Source organism: Lynx rufus, unplaced genomic scaffold (assembly GCF_022079265.1).
Source record: "Lynx rufus isolate CCGP_SWC_20201006 ecotype Redwood Valley unplaced genomic scaffold, mLynRuf1.p SCAF_1, whole genome shotgun sequence".
Lineage (NCBI taxonomy): Eukaryota > Metazoa > Chordata > Mammalia > Carnivora > Felidae > Lynx > Lynx rufus.
In genome coordinates this window covers 146,706,157-146,733,763 of record NW_025814823.1, presented here as the reverse complement: position 1 = coordinate 146,733,763, position 27,607 = coordinate 146,706,157, and the positions used below count along the sequence as shown (strand labels likewise).

The 27,607-nt window shown below is 36.3% G+C and overlaps 1 protein-coding gene across 2 annotated transcripts in view; it reads right to left on the bottom strand.

The window, feature by feature from the left end:
* XRCC4 (X-ray repair cross complementing 4) overlaps positions 1 to 27,607 on the bottom strand; it is a 249,881-nt gene that overhangs the window by 23,137 nt on the left and 199,137 nt on the right. For both annotated transcript variants that reach the window (XR_006963715.1, XM_047088669.1), the window contains exon 8: positions 3,494 to 3,617. Coding sequence is in view for 1 of the 2 variants with exons in the window: in XM_047088669.1 (XP_046944625.1) it covers positions 3,506 to 3,617 (112 nt within the window). In the remaining variant the exon portion in view is untranslated. The remainder of the gene's footprint in view (positions 1 to 3,493; positions 3,618 to 27,607) is intronic.

Genomic DNA, 27,607 nt, shown 5'->3' with positions numbered 1-27,607 from the left:
AAAGCCCGATGTGGGGCCTGATCCTACAACCCTGGGGTCGAGACCTGAGCTGAAATCAAGAGTTGGCTGCTCAAGTGACTGAGCCTCTCAGGCACCCCTATATTTTCATATTTCACATATTTGTATCTACATTTATTTTAAAGTTTTCCTTCTTAAATGGATGCCACTATGGAAATAAAAATGTGGTAAATTTCTTTTTAAAGAATTTTGTTGTTCCATTGACTGAATAGAATCTTGTTCTGATATAAACAATAAAGTGTAATTTCTTTCTGATTCTCTCTCTGTAGTCAAGCCTACACGCATAAATATATATGTATATATTATTTATAATTAAGCACAAAAGGTACTTGAAGCTTTCTAAACAATTATTTCTCTGTGTCAAATCAACTAAGTTTCAACCTTTTCCTAAGTTTCTTTCAAAACAGTTTAATAACTTAAAGAAACATTTGAGTGGCTGTTTTGTGGAAGACATGCATTTATTCATTCAACAAATGCTTAGTAAGCCTTTGTGAATCTAGCCCTGTTATACGAACTGGAAGATAGATAAAACAGATGGCCATGCCTCTGCTATGATGGGGCTAACTTTCTATTAGGAGACAGGCAGACAGAGAGAGAGAGAGAGATGAAAAAAATAATTCTGTGTGGTGATATGCACAGTGAAAAAATATTCCAATGGGACAGTGACTGGGAGTGTGCACATCTTTAGAAAGGGCATTTCAGGGAAAGTACCTCTGAGGAGGTGACATATGATTCTAGACCTGAAAGATGAGAAGAAACCAACCATATGAAGATGAACATTCTGACCAATACAATGGTTGTGAGATCTGACCTACTTGAGGGACAGTAAGGAGCAAGGCAAGCAAAGAGAAAAGAGCAGGAAACCAAGGGTAGAGATAGGGGCCAGATCATATCAAATCTTGTAAGCTGTGGTACGGAGTGTGAACTTTATCCAAAGACCAGTGGCTTACTATTGGAGGGTTTCAATCCAGGCAGGGAAATGCTCTTTCCTAAAACCTAACAAATTCAGTTTGTGTGCATTGTACAATAGGAGACTGGCAGGGAGACCAGTCAGGGGGCAGATGTAGTAGATAGTAAGAGAGAAGTAGATAGAATCAAGCTGTATTTTGGAGGTAAAAATAATAGGATGTGGGAGAAGAGGGAAACAAAGGTACCGATCAGGATTCCTGGGTTTTCAGCTTGAAGGGACCAGGTGTCACCGTAATTTGTTGGGTGGGGAAGAATGGAGAAAAAAGATGATTGGGATGTAATCAGACCTCTGCTTTAGATGTGCTTAAACATCCAAATAATCATCCAACGCAGGTAGATGTACTCAGATTTTTAAGAACCTCCTTTTGCAAAAAATTGATGATAAATTATACAGCTGACCCTTGAACAACAGGGGTGTGAACCATGCAGGTCCACTTACACACACATTTTTTATCGTACAGTACTATAAATGTATTGTCTCTTCCCTATGATTTCTTTGTAACATTTTCTTTTCACTAGCTTACTTTATTGTGAGAATACAATATATAACACATATAAATGCAAAATATGTATTGACTATATTTTCAGTAAGCCTTCTAGTCAATAGTAGTCTCTTAGTCGTTAAGTTCTTGGAGAGTCAAAAATACGAAGATTTTTGACTACACAGGGCACCAGTGCCCCAACCCCAGCACTGTTCAAAGGTCAACTGACTCTACAAATATATGACTGTGGAAACAGAACTATTCTAATTTTGGAGATATTAGCATGCAAATGGTACTTAAAATCACAGAAATACTAGATAGACAAGGTAGGTAGTGAAAAGAAGAAGGCTGAAGAATAAACCTGAGGCACTAAAACACTTAACTCTGGGCCAAAGAGCCTCTGTGTACAAAAAGAAAGAGAAAACAAACAACATATGTCAATGCAAAAGTCAAGTGAAGAAAATGTTTACTGAGAAGTGACCGACTATGTCAGGTGTGTAGCTGAGAGGCTTAGTAAGAGGAGGACTGAGAATGGACCAACTGTTGAATTTATCAACATGATGGTCGCTGTTAACTTTGAAACCATGGAGAAAAGGGATGTTCAACTGGAGAGAAGTGAAGACAGAATGAGAGGGTAGGAGGTAGAAACAGTAACTATGTTTTTAAAAAGTTGTGCTAGATGTTATTGAGGATTGATAAGTAAATATGACATGGTCATTATTTTTAAAGAGGGTCCTTAATGTGTAAGAAGTCTTTTATCAACAATCTCTGAAAAGAACATGTTTTTTTTTAATATGAAATTTATTGTCAAATTGGTTTCCATACAACACCCAGTGCTCATCCCAATAGGTGCCCTCCTCAATGCCTATCACCCACTTTCCCCTCTCCCCCACCCCCCATCAACCCTCAGTTTGTTCTCAGTTTTTAAGAGTCTCTTATGGTTTTCCTCCCTCCCTAACTTTTTTTCCCCCTTTCCTTCCCCCATGGTCTTCTGTTAAGTTTCTCAGGATCCACATAATAATGAAAACATACAGTATCTTTCTTTCTCTGTATGGCTTATTTCACTTAGCATAATACTCTCCAGTTCTACCCACATTGCTACAAAAAGGCCATATTTCATTCTTTCTCATTGCCAAGTAGTATTCCATTGTGTATATAAACCACAATTTCTTTATCCATTCATCAGTTGATGGACATTTAGGCTCTTTCCATAATTTGGCTACTGTTGAAAGTGCTGCTATAAACACTGGGGTGCAAGTGCCCCTATGCATTAGCACTCCTGTGTCCCTTGGGTAAATTCCTAGCAGTGCTACTGCTGGGTCATAGGGTAGATCTATTTTTAATTTTTTGAGGAACCTCCACACTGTTTTCCAGAGAGGCTGCACCAGTTTGCATTCCCACCAACAGTGCAAGAAGGTTCCCAAAAAAACATGTTTTTGATACAAAAAGGGGTTACATTTATATCAATAAGCACCTTACAAAGCCTGCTACTATAATAAAGGAAAAAGGTAAGCTAAATAACATATTTTATTAGGAACATAAATCCTCAATGTATCAAAAATTTTATCATCAGATTTTGAGGTTGCTTGTGTATGAACTAAAAATAAATTTTATACATCATTTCACAAATTAAAATGTTCAAGCATCATTGTTCAGAACATGACTATTCAAAAAAGAACTGTAGACATTTTCTTTGTCCTTTTTCCAAAATCTTCCTAGACAGGATGTTAGACAGCTACCACATATAATATGTGTGAACTGAATATGATAAATGTGTCCTTTGCAATACAAAGTCTGAGATTTTATGTAATTATAGGCATGGGAATGAATAGTTTAGAATAATGTACCACTGTCATCAAATCATATCTTCATATACATGCATAATCCATTTTGCACAATGGTTTCGATTCAGTGTGTATGTAATTAAATTGTAGGGTACAGTAATAGCTGCTGCTGAGTTGAAATCTTGCTTTCTTAGTTTAAAGAAATGAATAGAAAACATAGTCTAGTGAACATCAAAGTACCTTTTGAGACAGTTAAATCTCATCAAAGAGGTCTTCTGAACTACTGTTTCTTAGAGTTTCTAAAGACATGTTTTCAGTTGAGCTGTGCTCCTTTTTCAACTTCTCAGGTTGTGGAGGATCAAGCCTAGAGAAAAAAGAAAATCAAGATAATTTTAGTCTAAAAAATGCCATTTAGAGAAAAAGAAAAATAAGAGATATGTAAGCGAAATAAAAAGTTAAATTCTATTTCAGAATTGGTTTAGAGACTTACTTCCCTATGCTGCGTTAACATAAAAAAAAAAAAGAAATGAAGAGAATCTAATTACTTTAACTGCCTTTAGAATTAATCCGTCTCTATTCTGAGCTAACAAAAAATCAAGGGCCTACAACAATACTCAAAATTAAGGTCAAGAAATAAAATACCTTCTATGTTGTCTTTTTATGCCAAGATAGGAAGGTTCTCAAGCCATTTCTTCAGTAATCCCATCACAATTTACAATTCCTTAGACTCCTTTAAAATCTACCTATTAACATGCATTTTAATCTCTTAACATCAGAAGGTTCTGCTTACATGAATTTCTTTTAGTGGTCTTTTGACTGTTAGTGTGTCTATAATAGTGACTTCACATTTTAGCAGTGCTGAAATGCTGTTGGTCCACACTCATTTACTGAATCTATATATCTTTATTTAGTAACTAGATTTTATTCAGTGTCAGTACTGGAGTTATCACATCAATGGAATGACCTCTGTATTTATGTAAATATTCTCTCTGAGACCTAGGATAAAAAGAATGATGATCACTGACTGTTAAACAGATTTATAAAAAGGTAAGCTGGTAGGTAACAGAGCTCAATCAGAAGGACCCCTGTATAAATGTTCTCAGTGGTTCTTTATGAACCTAAATAAATTATGATATTGAAAAATTAACATTGACAATCAGAGTGGCTTCTGGGGCAGTAATGACTAAGATGAGTCAACACAGTAAAACTCAGTAATGCCACCACATTTCCAACTTCGAAGGCAGAGGAGGAGTCACAGCAGATCCGTATAGATGAAAGAGAATGGGACTTGAGGTCAGGAAACAGATTTGGATCTAGGAGCATTTCTTATTAGTGATGTGACTTCAGACAAGTCATTTAACCTAACTGGATTCTGTTTTCTCACCTGTAAATATGAGATGACATCTGCCTCGGAGGTGGTCTGAAGATGAAATGAAGTGTTGTATATAAAAATGCTTTTAAATTTCCACAAAAAATTTAGAAACTATTATTATTAGCTGCTAATGCTGCATGAACAAAAAGCTCCTGCTAATAATGTCTTTAATTTAAAAGAATAACCACTGAAAAATCCCCAAACATTGAGTATGTTTAGATTATGAGTATTTCAGAAATCCAGCACCCACTGTTTTTTGTCTTTGTTTTTTTTTGTTTGTTTTTGTTTTTTCTTGCACAGAGAACTAAAAATTAATCTGCCACAGGGTCCTCTTTTGCCTCCTGACTGCATACAATCAACCGTGGTTGGCTGCCACTAAACCTGGGATGTGTTCTGTCTTATCCTGAGCAAGCCAAGTTCAGACAACATTATGCTCACAGGAATGCCAAGGTGCTAGGCACTGATGCATTATGAAGATGACAAGACCTCCCTCTGGGAACTTTAATGTTAAAATTAACAGTAAATATGGACACAATTATTGTGACATAAAATTAAATAGCTAAAAATATACTCTATAGAAAGAGAAACTGTTACAGTAAAGAACAAAAGTATAATTATTACTGGCCCTAAATGTCTTAGAGTTGCTTTTTCTCCTGGCAAGATAGAAAACTGAATTTCTTTCAACTTAAATTTTTTCAGACTTTGAAAAGTCTCTAATTTTGTTTGTAGTTTACAACCAGAACACAAAGATCAATCAATTCAGCTTCTAAAAACTGTCATAATACAAAAGGACCACTGTGAAGTGACAAATCTGAAGGAAATAGATTCCTAGTGGTCCATTTATGATTCCCATCTCCTTCTAAAGTCACGAGAAGCTAACAAATTATATTTTGACTCTTTTGGCCTTAGTTTCCAGGGCATAACACATGTTCAATACAAGTTGTTGAATGAATTGAAATCATTGTTCTATAGCTTTCATATCTGTCGTAAGTCAACAGGGTAAATTTAGAATTCTTCCCATAGCCAAAAGAAAAGTTTGATCATTTTTATAAGTAATAAATGTTTATTGTACGACTTGTGAATTAAAGAAGAATGGCTAATGATAATAAGAAACCACCTTTGTAGATTTCAATGCTGAAGAAGAGGACTTTTTCAAATAAAGGGAGTAAGTGAAACTAGATGATGACAGCTTTACTAAAAGATGAGTTATGTCCTCAGTAATATAACTGCAGAAAGTTCTGTTTTATTAGTTTGATTCCACACTATATTACAGCACACACATGCACATAACACACACAGGAACTACAACCCAAATCAGAACTGCACTACCACCATCTAATTAACAGCGAATAATGTAGATCAAAAGTTAGAATTGTCAAAAGATGTATCTCATCCTGGGAAAGTTTCTCTAAAATTTTAGAATGAAGATTGGCTTCTCTTTTAACTTTCTGGGAGTTGAATGACCAACATCTTTTAAAATGTTATTCCAGCTACTGGCTCCTTTTGTAAGGACATTTTCTCAGCCAAGTTTCATATTGGTATTACCTTGGATGGAGTATCAACCATTTCTTATTCAAATGAGAAACATTAGTATTGCTTGGAGTGAATTATGTGCATTTTGTAGCATATTCTGAGAATAGTATTTCTGAAACATGTCAAGGTGCCAATCTGAGCAAAGTGAGAGATCCAGGAAAATGTGCAATGATTGATGGCACTTTGACACTTGAAAAATCATGCTTATTTGACCATGACACAAACAATGGTTCTGACATCAAAAATCAAAAGTCAGTTTTTATGTAGTTTAACTGTATCTCTACCCACACAATACACATAAAATTTAGGACAATGTCTTTAGGATCTTAGGATAGAGATATTTATTTTTGGTTTTGGTTTTTTTTTAAAGCAGAAAATGAAACCATAAAGACTGATAAGTTCAATTACATTGGAAGCATTAGAAGTAAGTACTGGTAGGGGTGCATGGTGGCTCAGTCGGATAGGCGTGTGACTTCAGCTCAGGTCGTGATCTTGTGGTTTGTGAGTCTGAGCCCTACATCAGGCTCTGGGTTGACAGCTCAGAGCCTGGAGCCTGCTATGGACTCTGTGTTTCCTTCTGTCTCTACCCCTCCCCCACTCACACTCTGTCTCTCTCTGTCTCTGTTCCTCTCTCTCTCTCTCAGAAATAAATAAAACATCTAACAAAATGTGGGAAAAAAAGAAGTACTTCTATTCACACTTAGAGAAAATGAAAAGATAAGTTACAAACTGAAAGGAGATATTGCAACATATGCTACTAATAGAGGATTACTATCTAGAACTCCTATAAACATTTAAAAAATCCAACATAATTTAAAAATGTATGCCAAAGACCAGAGGAACTTCCAAAAGGAGGGAACAGTGGGGCCAAAAAGCATACGATAATAATAAGTTCAACTTGAAGGAAATGAAAACTAGCATGAAATATTTTACAAATGCAAAAATGAAAATGTCTAACAGCAAAGATCATGAAGGACACGGAATATAACAAGATAAATTACTATTGGCTAGAGTATAAACACCAAAGCCATTCTGCACAACAATTTGGAAACAACTGCCCAGGTATATGGAGGTGTATATATCTATACCCAGGAATTCTACTCCCATGCTACACACTCTAGAGAAACACTTGCATATTTATGTCAGAAGATACGTGCACAGATGTCCACCAGTGCATTGTTTGTATGCACTATGTTTGTTATAGTGAAAAACTGAAAACTACCCAAATGTCTTTCCACATGAAAATGGGCAAGTAAGTCCTAGAATTTTCACATGATGGACTACAATATAGCTATACACATGCATGAATCTCAGTGTTGAACAAAAGAGCATGGCACAAAAGAATACACATTATATGATTCTAATATTTAAAATTCAAAACTATGTAAAATTATGCAATATTCCTCTGTGAATACCAGTGTGTGTGTGTGTGTGTGTGTGTGTGTGTGTGTGTGTACGTGTGCGGTGTCAGTGTATTTGTGTAAGTACATAATAGTTCTGGATCTTATTTGGTCTTCCATGACAATGCTCTCAGATTTCTAGGTTTTGTAAGTTTGGCTTCCATGAAGATGGTGATACAGAGGAGGGCAAGTTTAGTATGGGTGTAAGGGTTTGGTTTTAAACTTAAATAGGTGAGTCTTAAGTGCCTGCAAGATATATGAATGGGGATAGATAGTAAACAGGTAAACCATTACATAGATGGAGAGCTCAGGGGAGAATACTGGACTATGTGTAGAAAAACAGCACTCATGCTGTATTCCTGGCGCTAAAGGCAAATGAGCTGAAGAGATCACCCAGAAGGAGTCTCCCAGAGAAAACAGTTTAGTATAGAAACCCAGAGAATATTAAAATTACAGGGGCAGACAGAAATGATTAAAAGAGATTCAAAGGAATGATGTGAAAGATATGGGGAGAATCAGGGAGAAGTGCTATCACAGTGAGGGCCAAGTTTATTTTGTGAGCCCACAGCTTATGGTATTTCCACATGCTACCCAAAAGCTGGCTTTCTGTACAACTTTGCTGAATCTATAAACTCACATTTTCACCCACTATCAATTATCTGGAATTGAGAAAAATAGCTTGGAACGATGCCGCTATGCTTGAGATTTATTACAGAAAAGAACAGACAATGTTTTCTTTTGGAAAGAAGGAAGTCTTAAACTCGTGGACCATAGCAGTCACAGCAAAAATCTAGCAAAATGGTCAGTTCCTGCCTGGCCACCAAAGCAGGTCATTCTAAAGTAGCTGTTTCTCTCACATTGTGTGTGTGTGTGTGTGTGTGTGTGTGTGTGTGTGTGTGTATGTATACTACCAACTTCCCTGGCATCCACCCACCACATCTCTGACTTCCTCTGGGATTGGGGTAAAAGTCAGATGTGGGACAAGGGTGAAGAGGAGAGCTGAGGTGGGGGCAATGTATTGGGAGAGAATCAGACCTGAGCACTGGCAATGAGATATATGATTTGCTAATAATAGAAACCAAATATCAAATGATTTGTCTTTTAAGATGTGACAAATCAAACTTTCATTAAAATGACCACAAAAAACCCCCACTAAATCAAAGTATTAAGCATTTGATACTATTAAATTACTAGGCAGCTATCATACTGACCTTAACAGAGTTCCCGTTATGAAATAAACTCAATTACAGAGACATTTTTTAAATGGACAAGTTTTAGATGTATGCTTAAAGAGTCAACACCACCGAAGTTACCATAGTGGTTTTCAAATTAAATTTCAGTATTAAAAAAATATTTAATGTTAAAATAAATGGGAAAAGTAGCTTCAAATTTCTAGTTGACCTTATAAAAACCAAAAGCATATCCTAAATAAATTAACAGACTGAAGTCATCAGGATTCAGTAAAACAAGTGTTGAATGCTGTCTGGAATTCAGTAGGCCTAGACAACATTTTGTTGGCCTGAGAAAATGAAAGAAGAGAAGAAATGAAGAAGAGAAACTTTCTGGCAATCAAAATGGCAATTAAAGAAACTGTGTTAGTTATTTCCACTTAAATTTCTAAAGTTATCTTTTTCTAAAGAATATGAATTTCCTGTTCAAAGTTATTAAGACCAAGAAGAAATTAGAAATATGCTTTTGAAATAAGTAATTGTGATTTAAACAAAGAAAGGAGAATTATGAAGAGTGATGACCCTTAATGCTAAAATGTACCAGGGGTGCCTGGGTGGCTCAGCTGGTTAAACACCAGTCTCTTGATATCTTGGTTTCAGCTAAGGTCATGATCTCACAGTTCATGAGACTGAGACCCCTGTCAGGCTCTGCATTGACAGTGGGGAGACCGCTTGGGATTTGCTCACTCCCTCTCTTTCTGCCCCTCCCCTGCTCACAGGCAAGCGTGAGTGCACACGCTCTATCTCAAAATAAATAAACATTTAAAAAATGCACTTATGTGCTTTATACATTGGAAAAAAATGTTAATTCTAAAATTTCCCTGTAAAACATATACATTATGGATTTGAAAAAAAAAAGATTCTGTGGTTCTATATAATTCAATGTTTAAAGTGATAAACATTAAAACATATATGTCCATAATCCACAAGGATGCCAAAATTTATGCAGGAATTTCATAATCAATTAGAAGATTTTGTTACTCTTATTGTACTTTATTCAGATAAATAATGTTACCCTGGTAACTCATCAGGTGATTAATATCAGAGTCAATACATGCTTTAAAAAATCAATACCTGAAGACACTATATTAAACCTCATTTCTTCCTGCATTCTTTGCAAGTTTTGAAATGGTGTAAGTGACATTTGTTACTGTTGATCTAGGCCTATGAAAGTAGAAAACCAGAAAGCAGAAATCTTGGCAGAAAATGATTCTCCACAACCTTAATTTTAAGACAGGCCACTGCTTACTGCTGATTTGTGTGCTACAAATGAAACCTCTCTCCCTAGACTAGAAGCTTCTCAGGTGGAGAGACTGCTTTATTTTACCCAGCTCATGAATGTTCTAATAATTGCATGTATTAACTAACGAACGAGTGACTGAATAAATGAGGTAGACCGCATTAACAAGAAAGTCTCAATAAAGTTTAACAACCTGCCCAAAGCCACACAGCCAGTTAGCATGAAAGGGAGCAAGCAGGAAAGTCAACAACAGAGCCAGGACAGTAGCCTGTCACTCTAAACCCAAAATCCCTCCCAAATCCTTCACTCCAAAATCCATACCTGTCATGCTACGCTGGTGTATGGGGGTCACTAATTCTTACTTACTAATTCTTACTAGTCCAGAGGAAGGCAGCTTGGTGTTAAGCAGTGTGTCTCAAAAAGTAGTTCTATGAGACACTCTTCAAGAGTGACATTTGTGGTCCAAAATATTTGGAAAATATGTTTTTCTCCATGAAGAGCTCTGAGTGTTGCATGTGCACATTATACATTAAAAACTATGGAAATTCTTCCATAAATAAATGTGTTAATTCATCAAGGAAAACAAAAACAAAGGTACAGAAGAGTATGTGTAGATAATTAGTGTATGTGAGTTTATATGTATACAGGAGAGTTCTGGAAGAATTCACAGGTAACTAGTAATGGCTGAAAGGAACTTGGGCTGAAGGACAGGCATACTTTTTGCTGGATACTCTCTTAAACAGTTAAGATTTTTTACAACCTTATACATAGAACATATCCTTATAAAGTGCTTAAAGAAAAAAGAAGCTTGCTTAACCTGGGTTTTAGAAGTGAATTTGGAAGTGGAAGCTTCTTTTTTTTTTTTTTTTTTTACTGTCTCTCAACTATTAACATCCCAAGAAAGCAGTGCACTCTGGAACTGGTGGCATTTCTTGCTTCCCTGAGAATACAACTACTAGCACGAACGCCAAAACTTAGTGGTCTAATGAAGGCAAATAAAAATACACAAAGAAAGAGAACTCTACTTTTGGTTACCAAGAGAAATGTAAAAAACCTGGGCAGACAATAATACCCAGCCATGGAAGTTAGTGATTTCTAATGAACCAGGAACCAGGACTGATAGATTCACCGTAGTGCGGAACCAGCTGTTTGAGTTTCCTGCTGCTGCTGTAACAAATTACCATAACGTAATGGCTTAAAACAACACAAATTCATTCTTTTACAGTTCTGGAGATCTGCTGTCTGACCCAGATTTCACTGGACTAAAATCATGGTGTTGGCAGAGCTGTGTTCTTCTCTGGAGGCCCTAGCAGATAATTTATTTCCTTACCTTTTCCAGGTTCCAGAACTACCCCCTTCCTCCATCTTTAAACCCAGCAAGGACAGAAGGACCCCCTTTCACAGCACATCACTCTGACCTTGCTTCCTTCATCACATTTCTTTCTCTGCCTCTCTTCTCTGTCACTCCCATTTAAGAGCCTGGTGATGCACTGGGCCTGCCTGGATAATCCAGGATATTTAGCTACTTTAAAGGTCAGCTGATTAGCAACTTTAATTCATCTGCATCCCCTTTGCCATGTGATCTAACATAGGCTCAGGTTCCAGGAATTAAGACAGACATCTTTGAAAGGGGGTGGCCATTCTTCTGCCTACTCCAGCCTTAACTTGGTTAGGGTTCAAGTGTTATTCTAATCTGTTAGCTTAACTATATTTCAGAATAATTGAATAGACAAACACGTTTTGTAAGCAGACATGCAAGGCCCAGAGCTAAAGGAAACCCTCAACCCGGCTGGAGGAGGCATCTGCAAGGTGTGAGTAATGTGAACTAAAACTCCAAACAACCCACATTGGGTCCTCTTATCCAGAGATAAATGGAACCAGATTCCCTGAGAAGGGCTGGCAACTACTATTATCCATCACCTACCCATCCACTATTTATTGAGTGCTTACCATGGGTCAGAAACTCATGAGACTGTGCTACATGCTTAGGATACAAAGGTGAGCATACAAACAATCTAAGGCAGAAGCAGCACTGAGCTGCTGAGCTCCCCTGAAATTATACTTACAGTAGCCTTTGTCTGGGCTGTGTTTAGAGGCTTGTCTACAGTACTGTGTTTTATTATGACAGTTCTAAAGAGGAAGGCTGTAAAAGAACCACAGAAATGCCACCCTCATGGGAATGTGACGTGTGCTGTCAGTCACACAAGGCCACTGGTATAGATGGTCTTCATCCCTGACTTAATGTCCTGCTATTACTATCTTGAAATTGTTAAATTTTGAACAAAGGGGCTCTGCATTTTTATTTGCACTGAGCCTGAAAATTACTGTAGTTTGTCCTGACCACGATTTTTGAGTGACCTCAGCACACCAGTCCCAAAATGAACCTAACCAATTGCTCAAACATCTGGACCAATAAACAATGGGACTTTTTTTTTTAACCAATTATGTACTGATGTATGGACTCATTCTGTCCTAACCATAATCTAGTTTTGATCCTTAATTAGCATAACCGCCAGTAAACCCCATTTCTAACATTTATAACACACTTTTTCTCTTCTGGGAAATGCTTGATTTCTTTTCTTTTTTTTTTTTTTTTTTGCCTGCAAAAAATAAGAATGTATTATCCTGATAAATAAATGCTCTGCTTCATTAGGCTTTTCCTTCTCCTGCCTTTCTCTACTTTTTTTCTGTTGAAAGCTCCACTGTCCTTTGTTTTATAGTAAGAGAGCTCAATTTCTATTTTAATTAACAGATTTCTCCATTATATTAATCCTTGCTAGTGGGCTTCATTCTTAGTGTTCTTAAAATTATCCGGTGTAATTAATTCCTTTACTCACAAAGCAGCAAACATCATCAGTGCCATCCTATGCTATGGCTTACCTATCTCCTTCCCTTTGGATTTAATGATTATCAGTCTGCTCCAAATTCTTCCTGAATGTTTTCCTAGGCTTTTCATGGAATAAGTGACTAAGGATGATTATGCAGTCAGACTTTTTAAAAAAGTCAGACTCTTTTTGTAACATTACTAACATCATAATAACTTTTATACAAAATGAGTAGAGTACCATAATAACTGATGAGTGATATAAACAACCAAAAAACCACTTCTTCACCAAGTATATTAATTCAACTTGGTACTATGGGTGAAATGTAGAGAGTCAGTGATCAAAATCTGGGAGATGTCTGTTTACAGAAACATGTCAGAAAGGAATCAGAGCACTGGAAGAAGGCAGATGCAAAAAAATCTACAAAATTATGTGGATTTTGATTTTGAATTAAAAAGATTAAACTTTTCAGATGTTTAAAAAAATAACCAAACTGCAAAGTAAAACCAAGTTGTATAGGGAGGCAGGGTGTTTTAAAGACAACTGTCTCCCACAATTGGTAGCAATTCCCTGTGTAGATAAGGCAGTACAAAGCATGTAGGATGCAGTCTACAGACTCAGAGTGACCGAAGAAAGACCTATCTGCCCTTTGACCCTAGAAAAATTTATTACATGAATGGTGTTATGATTCCAGCAAAAGTTCAAATGTCACTAAACTTTTATTTATCACATTAAAAATACATGGAATAAATGCAAATGTTATTTAAAAGTCAATCAAATCCACACACAAAGCTGTTGACTACAGTTGTGTTTTACGTTTACATAATTATATTTACTAAATGAATTGTATACATTTTCTCATTTTAGCATCTTTATGACTACATAAATTACCATTTTTTTCAAGATTTCTGTTCATAATGTTTATTTCAGGGAAGCAGAGTAAGTATGACAAATGGTCCTATTAATGCATTAAATGATGCAATTCGGTCTCATTTGTTTTTGAATGTCCCAGTGTAATCGATGCCTTAAGAAAAATATAAAAATAGCATTATTTAATAATAATTCTCCAAAATGCATAGTGGAGGAAGTTTTCACAAAGCACTCAGAAATATCACTAACACATTTAATTCAGTCAAATGTTTTGTAAAGGCATTGGTCGGATTTGCCAAAAAGCAGGACTGGCTGTAGCATTTAATTAAGCCTTGAACAGAAAAATTTAGTAAATAATCTATTCACAATTCAAACATCCACTATCACCTAACTGATCTTATTCAGCTACTATAAGAAAGCTATATCTATCTCAGCCTTGATTGTGTGCCATCTGAACTATGTATTTTTCCTCTTTGCCTTTTCATTTTTCTCCTTCAGCCCACCTTCCAACTGTTGCTAATTAGTTATCTATGACACAAGTCTGATTATTATCTTCCACTCCTACAATGCTGTAGCTGAAACTCCCTTGGCGTAGCAAAAAGAAAAAAAAAAAGCACCAAAGAAGGACATCTCTGTATAAATTCTAGAGGCCTGGCTTCTTTTCCAGCTCTAACTCTCTGATGCTCTTTTACACTAAACTTCTTTTCATCCACCAAACACACCATTCTTTCGCCACCATACTTTTCCACATATTTCCCTCAGTTTGAGGTCCCTTTCTCCTACCTTCTTTACTTAGCAGTCTCCTACTCATCATTAAAGGCCAAATTCAGATGTCACTGCTCCTGGGAAGCCTTCTATATTTTCCTAGGTAGAGAAACTAATTATCTCCTATTCTCACATAGTGTATCCTAAATCAAGTCAGTTATTGCTCTGTAACAAACCACCCTACACTTAGCAACCCCAAACAATAACCACTGTATTCTGCTCATACCTTCTATAAATCAGGAATCTGGACAGGGCACAGTGCAGGATGGCTGGTTTTTGTGCCACAGCATCAGGGCATTAGCCAGAACTACTGGAGAACTGGGCTGACCTATTGACCGGGAACTAGAATCCTCTGAAAGCTCAGTGAGTCATATCTGGTGTTTGGACTAGGAGTCCTCAAAGATTAGCACTGGCTACTGGAGCGTCTTCAGTGTCTTGGCTTCCTCACTCTTGCCTTCCAGAATGGCAGCCTGGAGTACTCAGCCTTCATTTAAAAATGTTTAGGGGCCCAAGGCGGCTAAGTGCCTGACTCTTGGTTTCTGCTCAGGTGGTGATCTCACAGTTTCATGAGTTCAAGACTCGCACCAGCTCCACATTGACTGTGTGGAGCCTGTTTAGCATGCTCTCTTCTTGCTCTCTGCCTCTCCTCTACTCGTGCTGTCTTCCCTCTCTCAAAATAAATACATAAACAAACCCTAAAGAGCAAAAAAAAAAAAAAAAAAAAAAAAAAAAAAAACAAACCAGGGCACAAGGTTGCCTTTTCTGACCTAGTCTCTGGAAATTACCTAACATCACTTTTCCTGCATTTTGCTGTTACAAATGAGTTAAAAGCCCACCCAGATTGAAGGGGAGGAGCCATAGAAACTACCTCTCAATGGAAGAAGTATCAACCACAGACTTTAATTCTATACATCTTTGTCACTTACATTGTAACCAACTGAAGAACAGGAACTATGATTTAGAATAAGTGTTTCATTCAGAATTTGGCGCAGTTCCTATAATAAAGAACTATGTGTGCTGAAACTGACTAAAAAGTGTCTTATTGAGTACATCTGCCTTTTTTCTCTTTGAGTTGAGTATGAAAAAAGCTATAGCTACATTCATATATAATTTACAGAGAATAAAAACCATTCCCGAGGAGAATGGTACTGATATTGATGTTTTAGAAATCCCGCCACATAAAATCACTTCAAACCTCATTTACAGGTTCAACAAGGAAATTTTAATTCCTGACAACTACTGCTGGCTAGTAGCTAGCTTATTTTCCATTATGAAGTAACTTAAATTATTTATTTTTTCCAAGTAGTTTTGGCTGTTTATAAATCTATCTGCTTACACGTTCATAATGCCACTAGTGTAGTTCTATTCCACTTTACTGGAATGTTTGGGAAGAGAAAGTTGTGGTTAAATTAATGATGTTTCAATCTTCATGGCTAAAAGCCTCCCTAGCAAATGCTGGGCAACTTCTAAGTAAACACATACTCAGAACTATATAACAACTACTGGAAGACACTATAGTTTCTTGAATTTTCTATTAACTTTCATTAAGTTGTCGTTGTTGTTGCTGTTATTATTATTATTACTTAAGCTTTAGGAATTTAAGACAATCTAAACCTTTTCTACCTGGCTTTTGAGAAATAAGCAATCATAGTTTCCTTAAAAAATGTAAGTAAAATTCAAAGATAAAATAAAATCTTCAGTCGTATACATCCTTTATTCTGAGAAGAAATGTGACCCCTGTTAGCAATAGGGAGTTATCACCATCAATCTCACCACAGATAAGCAATGAAGAAGGAGAATCAGATTTCATATACCAGAAACCATAAACAGAATTTTAAATGTTGAACCAAGAAATTCTAACACTTGTTTGGAATTAGGAAAGCTGTCATCCATAAATTCACATGCAGTCCCAAAATATAAGCATGAAAATTGAACAGGCTACAAACATGCATGGAAAACATTCAGCTAGATTCTACAGTCTGATCATGATTTCCCTTAAAATATATATAACCCCCCAATTCTCCTCAAAATGTTATTGGGCTTCTGTGGTTTGGTAAACAGAAAATTTTAAATTAATTCATTTAAAATGCTGTCTACAATGCATTCTTTTATCGTTGCTGTAAAAATAGGCTATTTGTCATACTGTAAAAGAAAAAAAGATGTTTGATACTTCCTATTTTATCACTGGACAGTTTTCTGTAACTGAGAAATTTGGAAGTGACTAGAAAGAGCAATTAAAAACCCTATTTGTAAGATTACAAGTTTCTAGAAGGCAGGAACTACAGTTATTTATGTATGGTTTAACCACATACAGGACATTTGCAACTAAGAGTTGTTTTTTTTTAAAGTTTGTTTTTAAACTTAAACTCAGGACACAATTTTTAGAAATGTTACAAATAACAGATTTTCCACTAAGACCACTTAGCCTATTATATAAACAAACTATTAGAAAGGATTAATCATGAGAACAGTCAACACAATTATAAAAATCCATTTTTTATACATATCTTACTTCAATCAGTATTTTCTTATTGTAAGGCATCGTGCTAGTCTCTGAGATGAATAAGTAAAACATAACTCCAAACTCTGAAAATGTCTAGTGAGCAAAAAAGTTTAAAGAATTATGTATAATATACTGTGATGAAATACATAAAAGTATTGATTTGTAAGATTAAAAAATATTTTAAGTTTCAGGGGCGCCTGGGTGGCTCAGTCGGTTAAGCGTCCGACATCGGCTCAGGTCATGATCTCACAGTTTGTGAGTTCAAGCCCTGCATCGGGCTCTGTGCTGACAGCTCAGAGCCTGGAGCCTGCTTCACATTCTGTGTCTCCCTCTCTCTCTGCCCCCTCTGTGCTCATGCTCTGTCTCTCTCTGTCTCAAAAATAAATAAACATTAAAAAAAAATATTTTAAGTTTCAAATCTGGATTTCAGGAACACATCTCCTTACAGAAGGCTTATCTGTATTTGCACTTATATATAAACATGTTACACAAAAAATGCGATTTGATTACTACATGGTAATTTCCCATAACTCTTGAAGAGATACTTGGCTGTTAATGATTAAACGCAATTCTTATTCCTAGCAGCCGTAACTGTTTTCTTTCCTTAAGCAACTTTTCTCATAAAGAAATGGAATTGAATGCTGTATCAGAAGACTGAATACTTAAAGAAAACATTTAAATTCATGGGAATTTCATTAAAACAACAATAATTGCTATTAGACAACTAGACAAACCCAATCCGAATATCCAACAGTTAGGTGGGGTGGGGTTAAAAAAGGCAACTCTATGTCTGAATGTCTGAAGGTCCAAAATATCAGTATTGTCTTTTCAGGATAGAAAACTTTTAGGTTTCATCCAAAGTTATGAACCTAAATTTTCTGTATTACCTCCTCTATTTTGGGTGTTGAATCTTCATCAAATAAATATTCCTTATACTGAAATAGTTACTACTTAAAATAAACATTTGGTAAGACGAAATTATGAATTTCCCAAATGACTTTTTAAGATGACTTGGGTTTCAAATTCAGAAATTCTAATTCCTATAATTAATATAGTGGATGCAAGCAGCAACAAAAAATATTTATTTTTTTGGTATATAAAGTAGTATATGCACATTATAAACACTTCAAAAACTTCAGAAAAATATAATAAAAATAAAAATTATCCTGTCCCTTCACCTGTTGATATTTTAGTGTATATACTTTAATTTATATATATATACAATATACACATATACAGTCTTCTAAAAATAATTATACTATAAAAATATTTTATATCATATTTCTCTTAATAATTTTTGGGGTATTACTTTTCTGTGTCAATAATTATCGCTCCATGGGGCACCTGGGTGGCTCAGCAGGTTAAGCATCTGACTCTTGATTTTGGCTCAGGTCATGATCTCAGGGCTCACTGACAGGGCAGAGCCTGTTTAGGATTCTCTTTCTCCCTCTCTCTCTGCCCCCACCCCAATTTGCACTTGTGCTCTCTGTCTCTCTCTCAAACCAAAGAAATAAACTTAAAAAATAATTATGACTCTCCATTCTCATTATTTAATGGCCTCATTGTCTATTCCATTACACTGAGGTACCTTAAAAATACAACTGGCTCTCCGTTCATAGTCCAAAATTATAAACAATTTAAATACCTATTGTAAATCACATTTCAATGAACATCTTGAATATATTCCTTCTAGGTAATGTTCTTAAGGTAACAGTTCTATTTAATTCTAATTGAAAATGGTTTGCTATATAACACTATAGTTCCTGACAGTTACTACTCTTAGGAATGCTAAAGGGAGAAGTACAGCTTAAGTCCAAGAGAGTAGCTAGCATGTATGTTTTTTAACTACCTGAAAATTAAATCAGTTTTTTAATGAAAATTCTATTTTGAAATTATGTGAATTTTGCCATAGAAAAAGTACTACATTAAAGTAGTACATTAAAGTACTATATAGAGATAAAAGAATTAATGGGAGCAACAACGAAAGTAACTACCCATATAAACCAGGGAAATAAAGTGATTAAAACCTTGGGAAGTGAAGAGAGTACTCATTAAAATATTTGTGTATTACCAAACACAAAAAAGATCAGACGTTCTTTAGGTTCCCCTCTGAAGACTACCCCACCCCTTGCTTTCCAGTAATAAAAAGTTTTGATATTATACATCAGAGGTGGGCCTCATACACATTATACACTACGATTTTTGTTCACTTTTCTTGGGGACATTAGGTTAGGTCAGTGACACATTACAGGAGTGTTTTGTGTCTGTTTGTCAAGGTGTGGGCCAAACTCTCTCCTATACATTAAATGGTTATTACTAACTTGGAAATAAGGCAAAGAGGGGTGCTTCACAGGATTCGGGAAGAGTCAGAGCTGACAATGATTCTGAACTTAGTGTGCAGATAAGTAAAAGGATTCAAAGATAAAGATAACACATTCATTGAAAAGTACCTTATTCACTGTGATGTTGATATTTTAATCCAGGTATAAATGACTATACTCTGATGTCACTTTGCCACACATACAATTGAAGAGAATAATTTAAAATGGATACAGATGCCTTTTTAAAAGGAGGATCCTGGGGCGCCTGGGTGGCGCAGTCGGTTAAGCGTCCGACTTCAGCCAGGTCACGATCTCGCGGTCCGGGAGTTCGAGCCCCGCGTCAGGCTCTGGGCTGATGGCTCAGAGCCTGGAGCCTGTTTCCGATTCTGTGTCTCCCTCTCTCTCTGCCCCTCCCCCGTTCATGCTCTGTCTCTCTCTGTCCCAAAAATAAATAAACGTTGAAAAAAAAAATTTAAAAAAAAAATATCTTTAAAAAAAAATAAAAGGAGGATCCTGAACTTTCTTGATGTAAATAAGAATTCTAACTGGAAGTTTTAGATCTTCACACATAGCGTGGAGCTGTCCTCCATAGTTTCTCGTGTGTGTGTGTGTGTGTGTGTGTGTGTTTTAATTCAATATTCAAAATTCTGTTTAAACTCTATTCAGGTTGTTCATCTGTAACCGAGACTAACAGCTAACATTTATTAAATATTCTCCTTACACCAGGTACTATGTTAACTCCTTATTCATGTAATTGTCACAATAACCCTATGTCTGGTTATGGTCTCTATTTTCCAAATGAGAAACCAAAACCTTAGATATATGACCCACTCAACCAAGTTCTCACAATTTATAAGTGGCTAAGGAAGGACTTAAACTCAGTTCTGCTGGCCTCCATGCTCTGAACCAATGCCTCTTTCCCTTTTTCCTTTTGCCTGAAGTATCTTTTCCATCATTATTATATGTGCAAATTTTATCTACCCTACAAGGCTCAGCTAAAATGCTACATCCTTCATGAAACCTGCCTTGAATTCAGCCTCTTTAAAATCTCTTATCACACATCACTAGAGAATTATTCTAACACAAAATAAATGAATTCTGTTCAAAACAACGTAGCTTTATGTGTTACCTGCCTAATTATAATGTGTGAAATTAAAAGTAGGGTCATTTCCAGCAAATATTTCCTGAAGTACAAAAGGTGTTTATAGGCAGATGAGAAGTTCTATTTTTCCTTAAAGTCATTAATGTCACCTTCTTGACTGACAAATACTTAGCAAGCATTTGCAAGTGACTTATGCTTACTGGACATTGTCTGCATAACAATAAATTGTCATGATCACTGCCCTCTTTGAGCTTACAATCTAAAACAGATGTCATGTTTTAAACAAACATAAAAAAAGATAAAGGTGTTTACATACAACTGTTTCAACAATTGAGATATACTACATGCATGAAATGTTTATATTATATGCCAGTCACAGTGCAGCATTGTGTGTGTGTGTGTGTGTGTGTGTGTGTGTGTGTGCGCGCACGTGAACATGCAGAAGACTGAAATGTCATATACAGGGTCAAGATAAAGATTTTTCAAATTCAGGTTTTGTCTATGTAAAAAAGAGGGCAGCAGCTTACATCTGTGCAACTAGGGCTTTATTAGAAGAATACAGATGTCAATCACCACAGACTAACCACTGTACACATGTGAACCAGATGCTTCCATGTAAAATAACCCAGGGTGTTTCACAGATGAATCACTGAAAACGTAATTACACATCAGTCCTAGTTTATTAGTAACAGGTCCACTTATGTGGAAGCCATATGGTACTATCCATCCTGAAGTAGTGGAAAATACAAAAATGCGTTTTTGAGATCTTCAAATATAAACTCTTCTTCTGTTGGTTTGCTATATTACTCTTGCGGCAAGGTAAGTGGTGACTGTATGTGTTCAGTCAAATGCCTTTGGGACGGAGGTCCGTTGCTCTCTTACTACTGAAGACTGGGTCAATAAAGTTTATATTCTATCCTTTCCCCTTCAAAGGATTTTACTTCAACAAAAAATAAAATGTTTTAGGGACCATACAACTCTTATATATCTAATTAATGACTGTCAGGGTAAATATTTACAACACTTAGAATGTATGCTGAGTACTAAAGTATTACCAATGTTTTCTCTTACATACAATTTAATGTTGATTCGATATATATGCATTCACTGCAGGTAAACAAAGCCCATAAAAAAGTTGTCAGAAAGCATCTAAGTTTTACAACATCGATTCTCTGAGCTCCAAGGGTCACTAGTCTGCGTTTCATAAAGCTGTCTACCTATTTACATAATCAATTTGCTTGTTTTCCTCACGTGTCGGACAAATAGCAATGAAACTCTTCACTGAAGAGCAAAGCCCTTTAAGAGGAGATTAAATTTTTGCTTCAAAGAGACTCTTTAAAACAAAAAAAATAAGCACACCAAAGACTACTTCTCTGAAGCACTTTGGTTAGGAAACTATACCAGGAGGGCACACAGCATCAATGGTGTCTAGACTACCATTAGAAAACCGCAAGGTTTTCTTTTGTTTACTCCTTGAACACAGGGGCAAAAATGTCCTGGCAGGTTGATTTGCTGTCTTCCCCTTTCTCTCAGTCTTAAAGTGGTTTTTTTTCCAATTATTTAAACAAATTTTATTTAATATTTGATGTATATAATATTTGAATAACATATAAATACACAGAAATTATAAAGCATAATAGTAAGTCTGACTCCTGCAGTGCTACTACTTAAGAAGACAAAATTACCAATACGGTTACACCCAACATGCTCCACTCTCGAACCTTCTCTCTTTGCCTCCCCATAAGGTATAATTCTATCCTATGTTGTGCATTAATCATTTCTTTGCCTTAAAAAGGAAAGTTATATTACATATATACATATTCCTAACTAACATTTTGTTCAAATGCTGCTTTCTTGTGAGGGGATGGAGAACTATTTATCATGCTACTGGAAGTCAAAAGAAAGCTGGAGTAGCCATACTTATATCAGACAAACTAGACTTTAAATTAAAGGCTGTAACAAGAGATAAAGAAGGGCATTATATAATAATTACAGGGTCTATCCATCAAGAAGAACTAACAATTATAAATGTCTATGCGCCAAATACGGGAGCCCCCAAATACATAAAACAATTACTCACAAACGTAAGCAACTTTATTGATAAGAATGTGGTAATTGCAGGGGACTTTAACACTCCACTTACAGAAATGGATAGATCATCTAGACACACGGTCAATAAAGAAACAAGGGCCTTGAATGATACATTGGATCAGATGGACGGGACAGATATATTTAGAACTCTGCATCCCAAAGCAACAGAATATACTTCCTTCTTGAGTGCAAATGGAACATCCTCCAAGATAGGTCACATACTGGGTCACAAAACAGCCCTTCATAAGTATACAAGAAGTGAGATCATACCATGCATGCTTTCGGACCACAATGCTGTGAAGCTTGAAATCAACCAGGAAAAAGTTTGGAAAACCTCCAAAAGCATGGAGGTTAAAGAACACCCTACTAAAGAATGAATGGGTCAACCAGGCAATGAGAGAAGAAATTTAAAAATATATGGAAACAAACGAAAATGAAAATACAACAATCCAAACGCTTTGGGATGCAGCGAAGGCAGTCCTGAGAGGAAAATACATCGCAATCCAGGCCTATCTCAAGAAACAAGAAAAATCCCAAATACAAAATCTAACAGCACACCTAAAGGAAATAGAAGCAGAACAGCAAAGACAGCCTAAACCCAGCAGAAGAAGAGAAATAATAAAGATCAGAGCAGAAATAAACAATATAGAATCTAAAAAAAACTGTAGAGCAGATCAACGAAACCAAGAGTTGTTTTTTTGAAAAAATAAACAAAATTGATAAACCTCTAGCCAGGCTTCTCAAAAAGAAAAGGGAGATGACCCAAATAGATAAAATCATGAATGAAAATGGAATTACTACAACTAATCCCTCAGAGATACAAACAATTATCAGGGAATACTATGAAAAATTATACGCCAACAAACTGGACAACCTGGAAGAAATGGACAAATTCCTAAACACCCACACGCTTCCAAAACTCAATCAGGAGGAAATAGAAAGCTTGAACAGACCCATAACCAGCAAAGAAATTGAATCAGTTATCAAACATCTCCCAACAAATAAGAGTCCAGGACCAGATGGCTTCCCAAGGGAGTTCTACGAGACGTTTAAAGCAGAAATAATACCTATCCTTCTCAAGCTATTCCAAAAAACAGAAAGGGAAGGAAAACTTCCAGACTCATTCTATGAAGCCAGCATTACTTTGATTCCTAAACCAGACAGAGACCCAGTAAAAAAAGAGAACTACAGGCCAATGTCCCTGATGAATATGGATGCAAAAATTCTCAATAAGATACTAACAAATTGAATTCAACAGCATATAAAAAGAATTATTCACCATGATCAAGTGGGATTCATTCCAGGGATGCAGGGTTGGTTCAACATTTGCAAATCAATCAACGTGATACATCACATTATTAAAAAAAAAGATATGAACCATATGATCCTGTCAATCGATGCAGAAAAGGCATTTGACAAAATTCAACATCCTTTCTTAATAAAAACCCTCGAGAAAGTCGGGATAGAAGGAACATACTTGAACATCATAAAAGCCATTTATGAAAAGCCCACAGCTAACATCATCCTCAATGGGGAAAAACTGAGAGCTTTTTCCCTGAGATCAGGAACATGACAGGGATGTCCACTCTCACCGCTGTTGTTTAACATAGTGTTGGAAGTGCTAGCATCAGCAATCAGACAACAAACGGAAATCAAAGGCATCAAAATTGGCAAAGATGAAGTTAAGCTTTCACTTTTTGCAGATGACATGATCTTATACATGGAAAATCTGACAGACTCCACCAAAAGGCTGCTAGAACTGATACATGAATTCAGTAAAGTTGCAGGATACAAAATCAATGTACAGAAATCAGTTGTATTCTTATACACTAATAATGAAGCAACAGAAAGACAAATAAAGAAACTGATCCCATTCACAATTGCACCAAGAAGCATAAAATACCTAGGAATAAATCTAACCAAAGATGTAAAAGATCTGTATGCTGAAAACTATAGAAAGCTTATGAATGAAATTGAAGAAGATATAAAGAAAAGGAAAAACATTCCGTGCTCATGGATTGGAAGAATAAATATTGTCAAAATGTCAATACTACCCAAAGCTATCTACACATTCAATGCAATCCCAATCAAAATTGCACCAGCCTTCTTCTTGAAGCTAGAACAAGCAATCCTAAAATTCATACGGAACCACAAAAGGCCCTGAATAGCCAAAGTAATTTTGAAGAAGACCAAAGCGGGAGGCATCACAATCCCAGATTTTAGCCTCTACTACAAAGCTGTCATCAAGACAGCATGGTATTGGCACAAAAACAGACACATAGACCAATAGAATAGAATAGAAACCCCAGAACTAGACCCACAAATGTATGGCCAACTAATCTTTGACAAAGCAGGAAAGAACATCCAATGGGAAAAAGACAGTCTCTTTAACAAATGGTGCTGGGAGAACTGGACAGCAACATGCAGAAGGTTGAAACTAGACCACTTTCTCACACCATTCACAAAAATAAACTCAAAATGGATAAAGGACCTGAATGTGAGACAGGAAACCATCAAAACCCTAGAGGAGAAAGCAGGAAAAGACCTCTCTGACCTCAGTGGTACCAATTTCTTACTTGACACATCCCCAAGGGCAAGGGAATTAAAAGCAAAAATGAACTACTGGAACCTCATGAAGAAAAAAAGCTTCTGCACAGCAAAGGAAACAACCAACAAAACTAAAAGGCAACCAACGGAATGGGAAAAGATATTTGCAAATGACATATCGCACAAAGGGCTAGTATCCAAAATCTATAAAGAGCTCACCAAACTCCACACCCGAAAAACAAATAATCCAGTCAAGAAATGGGCAGAAAACATGAATAGACACTTCTCTAAAGAAGACATCCAGATGGCCAACAGGCACATGAAAAGATGTTCAACGTCGCTCCTCATCAGGGAAATACAAATCAAAACCACACTCAGATATCACCTCACGCCAGTCAGAGTGGCCAAAATGAACAAATCGGGAGATTATAGATGCTGGAGAGGATGTGGAGAAACGGGAACCCTCTTGCACTGGTGGTGGGAATGCCAATTGGTGCAGCCACTCTGGAAAACAGTGTGGAGGTTCCTCAAGAAATTAAAAATAGACCTACCCTATGACCCAGCATAGCACTGCTAGGAATTTACCCAAGGGATACAGGAGTACTGATGCATAGGGGCACTTGTACCCCAATGTTTATAGGAGCACTCTCAACAATAGCCAAATTATGGAAAGAGCCTAAATGTCCAGCAAGTGATGAATGGATAAAGAAATTGTGGTTTATATACACAATGGAGTACTACGTGGCAATGAGAAAGAATGAAATACGGCCCTTTGTAGCAACATGGATGGAACTGGAGAGTGTGATGCTAAGTGAAATAAGCCATACAGAGAAAGACAGATACCATATGGTTTCACTCTTATGTGGATCCTGAGAAACTTAACAGGAACCCATGGGGGAGGGGAAGGAAAAAAAAAAAAAAAAGAGGTTAGAGTGGGAGAGAGCCAAAGCATAAGAGACTGTTAAAAACTGAGAACAAACTGAGGGTTGATGGGGGGTGGGAGGGAGGGGAGGGTGGGTGATGGGTATTGTGGAGGACACCTTTTGGGATGAGCACTGGGTGTTGTATGGAAACCAATTTGACAATAAATTTCAAAAAAAAAATAAAATCAGGAAGCAAAAAATATATATATATATAAATAAATGCTGCTTTCTTTTTAAGTTTTATAAAAACAAAATCACACTATATCTAGCCTTCTATGACTTGCATCTTTTATTCAACATTAAGTAACTATGACTCATCTATCTCATTTATATTCTCTGCTGTGAAAAATTATATTTTGTGATTTTATATGCCTAAGTACATATTATATAAAATACTATATACATACATACATATATATGTATAAAACACAAACAACACTGCTATGAACAGTCTTATATAAAATGTTTAGAGCACATATACCAGACTTTCTCTTTGGTAATATGCCGAGGATTTGGACTTTGGGGTCATTCTGTGCATGAATGTTTGAGTTGTTGTTGTTTTTAAAAACAACAAGGCCAAATAGTTTTTCGAAGGGTTTGAACTCATTTCTACTACCATTAGCAATGTTTATGGTTCCTGTTGATCAATTCTTCTTCAAAATTTGATACTGTCAGAATTTTACATTTTTGCTAAAACAAAATTTATTGGTATCTCTGTAGCATTTTCGTTAAAGCTTACTCTTGGGGCTCCTGGGTGGCTCAGTCAGTTAAGCATCCGAATTTGGCTCAGGTCATGATCCTGCAATTTGTGGGTTCAAGCCCCACATCAGGCTCTCTGCTGTCAGTGCAGAGCTTCCTTCAGATCCTCTGTCTCCCTCTCTCTGCCCTTCCTCTGCTTGTGCATACTCTCTCTCATTTAAAAAAAAAAATGCACTGGTAGATTTAGTTTTCTTAATGCTGTTCAGGATTTTTACACCTATGTTCAGGAATAAGATTGGTCTGTAATATTCTTTGCCAAACTCTTGCTCTTTGGGAGAAGATTTTAGAATCGAGGTTATGTTACCTTATAGAATAAGTAGGGAGTGTTTTCCCATTTACTCTGCCAAAAATGTTCGATAATAACCTGTTTAAAATAACCTGTTCTTTGAAAAACCTGAGGACTTGCCTCCAGAGTGGATTTGTGTTTATTTCTACTGAGAGCAAGGGGGGTGTACTACCCAAGGGTACTTGGGGTCGAAGGTAGTCTTTCAGTGACTGTGCTTAATCAGCATTTTTATCTCAGGACAGCCCTACTTTTGGGTTTGTTTACTTCTCATAGCAAAGTGCCTGCTTTGGCTTTAGCTTATTGTTGCTTTGCTATTAATTCTTTCTCACAGCTTTAAATTCATTTTTGTGTGTACTAGAAAAAATACATATACTTCTAATTTATGTAGCATTTTCTTGTATTTTAGCGGAAGCGTTCCTCTAAGTGTCCAGCTTGTCATATTGTCAGAGGAATTCAGTGGTTTGGATTTAATAAGAAGTAGTATCTTGTCACGTTTGGAGTCAGATAAGGCTAGGTTAAAATCTTGGATCTGTCACTTTAGTGATCACATGATTTTGAGGAAGTCTGAATATTTGAGCCTATTTCTTA